Source organism: Salvia miltiorrhiza, chromosome 4 (assembly GCF_028751815.1).
Source record: "Salvia miltiorrhiza cultivar Shanhuang (shh) chromosome 4, IMPLAD_Smil_shh, whole genome shotgun sequence".
NCBI lineage: Eukaryota > Viridiplantae > Streptophyta > Magnoliopsida > Lamiales > Lamiaceae > Salvia > Salvia miltiorrhiza.
In genome coordinates this window covers 37,183,840-37,188,270 of record NC_080390.1, presented here as the reverse complement: position 1 = coordinate 37,188,270, position 4,431 = coordinate 37,183,840, and the positions used below count along the sequence as shown (strand labels likewise).

Below are 4,431 nucleotides of genomic sequence, written 5' to 3'. Positions count from 1 at the left end.
ATCACCACTTAATAATACCCCATTTATCCTTCCCTTTTCACCAACCCAATAAATTACCGACACTTTTTCACCATTCCCACACTCAACAACATTTTATTAAAACTCGTGTCATTCTCTCTTAAAAAATTATTTCGTGGACGGAATGAGTACTATTTTTTATGTAAATGATACTATTCACTTTAATAAATAATACTCATTCCGTCCCATAAGCGCCAATTAAAGTGGAGCTTACAAAAATGTGCCTCTTTGTACAAATACCCTATCCCACCCGAATAAACAATCCTAATAGATTGTATAGGTGAAAGAGGAGAAAATAATATTTTATTAAATTTTTTTGTCTAACTTAGGTTAATCTAGGAGCCATGTTATTTTCATTTTTGTATTTTTTATTTGGGTTAAGTACCAGATTCCCCCCTATCGATGACGTCCCTATCGCGTTTAGCCCCCTACCGTCAGGGGGGAGAGCTGTCCACTACCTCAACGTGGCTTTATCGTACCAATTTCCCCCCGCCTTTTAACGGACGTTAACGTCGTTAGAAAAAACATTTTTTTCTCCAGCTCTCTCTCTCTGCTGCCGCTGCCTTCTCTCTGCTGCCGTCGTCTCGACAGCGGTGCCGTCGATGCGGCTGCCTCCGTCCCCAATCCCTTCTCTTTCCTCTTACTTGGAACAGTCTCTGCGTCTTCCTCTCGCCGTCCCCAACCCCTTTTCTTTCCCCTTATTTTCCGGCGACCTCTGCGCCACACACGATGCCGCCTTCGTCCACCCTCTTCCCTGAGTCAGACGGCGGCAACAAGGCCACCGGCCCACCGCCGATGCATCTCCCTCTCCTGTGCTCAATTTCGGCAGACAGGACCACTATTGCTGCCCTAAATTTTCCGGCGAGTAGAGGTCGCCGGCAAACAAAGGGGAAGAGAAGGGGTTGGGGACGACGAGAGGAAGACGCAGGGACTGTTCCAAGCAAGAGGAAAGAGAAGGGGTTGGGGACGGAGGCAGCCGCACTGACGGCGCCGTCGGAGAGAAGACGGCGGGCGGCGGCAGCAGAGAGAGAGATGGAGAAAAATGTTTTTTCTAACGGCGTTAACGTCCGTTAAAAGGCGGGGAAAATTGGTGCGATAAAGCTACGTTGAGGTAGTGGGCAGCTCTCCCCCCTGACGGTAGGGGGCTAAACACGATAGGGACGCCATCGATAGGGGGGAATCTGGTACTTAACCCTTTTTATTTTTTTGGATTAAGGTGCAGATACACCCCTAGAGCGTTGACCCCCCATTGTCAATCTTGGCACAAAAACCACCTCCCACATAGTCCAGAATAAGGGTGTATTTAAACCTATTGCATAGACGGCTGTGTGACATCGTTTTCCTAAATTTTTTTTATTAGTTATTTATTTATTTTGTGGTCATCTTCTCCGGCTGGATTCCTTTAATTTTCCAGCGACATTCATTGTACAACCGCTCTGGTCTCGCTCAGTCTCCACTGGCAGGTCGCTGTGACGACCCCGCACAACCTCGGTGTCCTCGATGTGTCGTACCCTCCGTCGGCGGTGGTGTTCCGGCAGGACCTCAATCAGAAGCTGGCGTGCATCTTGGACTTCCACTGCAAAGTGGGGTCCCCCTTCCTTATCAATGTGTATCCCTACTTCGCGTACAAGGCAAATCCGAAGCAGATACCTCTCGATTTCGTGTTGTTCGAGGGATCCAGAATCGTGGACTCCGGGTCGGTTCTCCACTACTTGCCATACACGCAGACTCACCATACATGTGAGCAAGAACTGCAAAGCTGACAGCTTCATTGAGTTCGATAAAGCGGAGAAAATCTCGTCTCTTCGAACATTCGGCACATTTGAATCAGCTGACGAGCAGAAATCAGAGATAGACCTCACAGAATTCAGCCATTTGAGGATCTTGAACTTTGATGGTGTCACTTTCAAAGCTCAAAGGTTTCCAAAAGGGGTGGATAAATTAGTGCTTCTTAGATACCTGAGTTTTTGGGGATGCTGGCTGCAGGAATTGCCATCTTCGTGAGGGTGATGAGTTTCATGAGTGGTGTGGTGGGTATTTGTCAGGTGGTTTGATCATATTTGTTAGTGGAGAAATCCTTTCACGACGTTTCTGATTTACATGCTAGTTGTGATACTCATGCTCTACCCTGAGCTCATCTTCCCGACTTTCTTCCTCTACTTGTTTTTCATCGGCGTTTGGAGCTATCGGTGGAAACCGAGGCACTCGCCGCACATGGACGTGAGCCTCTCAGGGGCGGACGCCGTGGGGCAGGATGAGCTGGACCAGGAGTTCGACACGCTCCTAACGTCCAAGGCGTCGGATGTGGTGAGGATGAGGTACGACCGACTGAGGAAAAATGAATGTCGCCGAAAAATTGACGGAATCCAGCCGGAGAAGATGGCCACAAAATAAATAAATAAAATAAAAAATTAAGAAAACGACATCAAACAGCCGTCTATGCAATGAGTTTAAATGCACCCTTATTCCGAACTATAAGGAAGATTTTGCGCTAAAATTGATAATGAGGAAATCAACACTTTAGGATTGTCCACTTTAGAGATGTATCCGTAATTTAAGCCTTTTTTATGTCGATAAAGCCTTGAAACTTGTAACGTGAGACAAAGACCATACCCTTCACGGTTTCACCTAAGTCACGAAACAAAAGCCAAACTGCACCGCCTCCCACGGTCCCACCGAATCAAAACAAACACGTGTTTTTAGTTATCAGAAAATATAAGTAAGATAATAGTCATCCACCTATTAACGTAATAATGCTGGAATCATAATTAGGTCTCTTTAGAAAGAAAGCCGGCAACCACAGCTGTCCACTATAAGGGCCCCGCATTTAAAAAATGCCATTCCACCACAAGTTCCTCATGCTCCTTTTATTGTTATACTCCTAATCTTTATCAACAATATATAAAGATCATCATCTTCCCCATTCAATCCCAACACAACAAATACTTTTCTTTCCTTCAATTGGTCAACGAGCTTCCATATAATATCTCTCTCCGATCGGAGCAAAGATGGTTTCGCCGGAAAAAGTTGATTCCGGCAAGTTTCACGGCGGCAGGTCCAACTTCTCGCAAACGTGCACCCTTCTCAGCCAGTACTTGAAGGAGAGGGGCAACTTCGGTGGCCTCACCCTTAACCTGAACCCTAATTTTCCTGAAACCCCCAAAGGTAAATTCTATTTCTAATTTTGCTAGATTTGCTCGCTCTCTCTCTTACCATATATTATAATCCTTTATTATTTGGGGAAATAGGGACTGTGAATCTATTGCCAAAGATTGAGCAACCGGATCAGAATCCGAGTGAGCCGAAACCAGAAAAGGAAATTGGGCAGATGACGATATTTTACGCGGGCCAGGTGATAGTGCTCGACGACATTCCGGCGGACAAGGCCAAGGAGATCATCAATTTAGCCACCAGCTATCCCTCCGCAGCTGCCGTGAAACCCCACGCTCCTCAGCTGCCGCCTCTTGGATCTGGTAAACACTCTCACCACGTTTAATATCAATAGTCATGCGAAGTAGTATTTATTTCGTTAATTTCCTGTCTGCAGATTTACCAATTGCGAGGAAGAATTCACTAGCCCGGTTTTTGGAGAAGAGGAAAGATAGGATCACCGGAACTGCGCCGTACCAAGCTAGCAAACCGGCGGTGAAGGCGGAGCCATGGCTGGAAATGGGCTCTCAATACCCGCTCCAAATTCAGCGCCATTAGTGTTTCAGATCCATCAGAATTTCTTTTTTCTAATTAAATTGTTGTATTGTATTTTATTATTCCAGATCTGACAGATCCCTTACTCAAAAGAAAAGGGGAAACAATGATCAGAAGTTTCCCAAAATTCCCGATCAAAAAAAAAGAAGTTTCCCAAAATCTGATCTTTATGTATGTGTGTGTGTGTGTGTGTGTGTGTGGTGATAGTGTATTTTCATTCATGTGTTTGTCTTTGATGATACGAATTTGTATTTTTCTAGTGGAATTGTGTTACATTTCAGTTTAATCAATAATTAATATGCATATCTTTATCTTTATCTCAGTTTAATCAATAATTAATATGCATATCTTTATCTTTATCTTTATATATATAAAAGACAAAGTAAATGTAATTTAATTCAATTGTAAGGATATAATTGGAATTTGGGGGGAAAAAAATACATGATTCAAAAGAATCAAAACTACCGAAAATTAAAATTCAAAGACAAAAAACTGCCTAACTTTTTTTGAGAATAAAAACTTCCCAACTACTTTTTTTTTTTAGGCGAAAACTGCCCAAGTTTAGTGTTGCTATTGTTGTGAATTAAGTTTACATTTTTAATTCCTTTTTTCTTTCTCACTTTGTTGACAAAACATATTTTTCTTGTTTCATGAAATTATAGTTTGAACAAAATATGTATTATACATCTTGATTGAAAGGTCATGAAA

At 43.3% G+C, this 4,431-nt stretch overlaps 1 protein-coding gene across 1 annotated transcript; it reads left to right on the top strand.

Moving 5' to 3' along the window:
- The first annotated feature begins 2,767 nt into the window (after positions 1–2,767).
- On the top strand, positions 2,768–3,982 carry LOC131021433 (protein TIFY 10A-like). Its single transcript, XM_057950620.1, has 3 exons — positions 2,768–3,183; positions 3,267–3,491; positions 3,566–3,982. The coding sequence occupies exons 1-3, from the start codon at positions 3,027–3,029 to the stop codon at positions 3,724–3,726; spliced, it is 543 nt and encodes a 180-aa protein (XP_057806603.1). The 5' UTR covers positions 2,768–3,026; the 3' UTR covers positions 3,727–3,982.
- The last annotated feature ends 449 nt before the right edge of the window (positions 3,983–4,431 follow it).

What these genes read in the sequence shown, in the direction of transcription:
- LOC131021433 (XM_057950620.1), top strand. Translation starts at nt 3,027, where the DNA reads ATGGTTTCGCCGGAAAAAGTTGATTCCGGCAAGTTTCACGGCGGCAGG. An exon ending in TTTTCCTGAAACCCCCAAAG is followed by an intron (nt 3,184 to 3,266) that starts GTAAATTCTATT and finishes TTGGGGAAATAG; the next exon opens with GGACTGTGAATCTATTGCCA. An exon ending in GCTGCCGCCTCTTGGATCTG is followed by an intron (nt 3,492 to 3,565) that starts GTAAACACTCTC and finishes TCCTGTCTGCAG; the next exon opens with ATTTACCAATTGCGAGGAAG.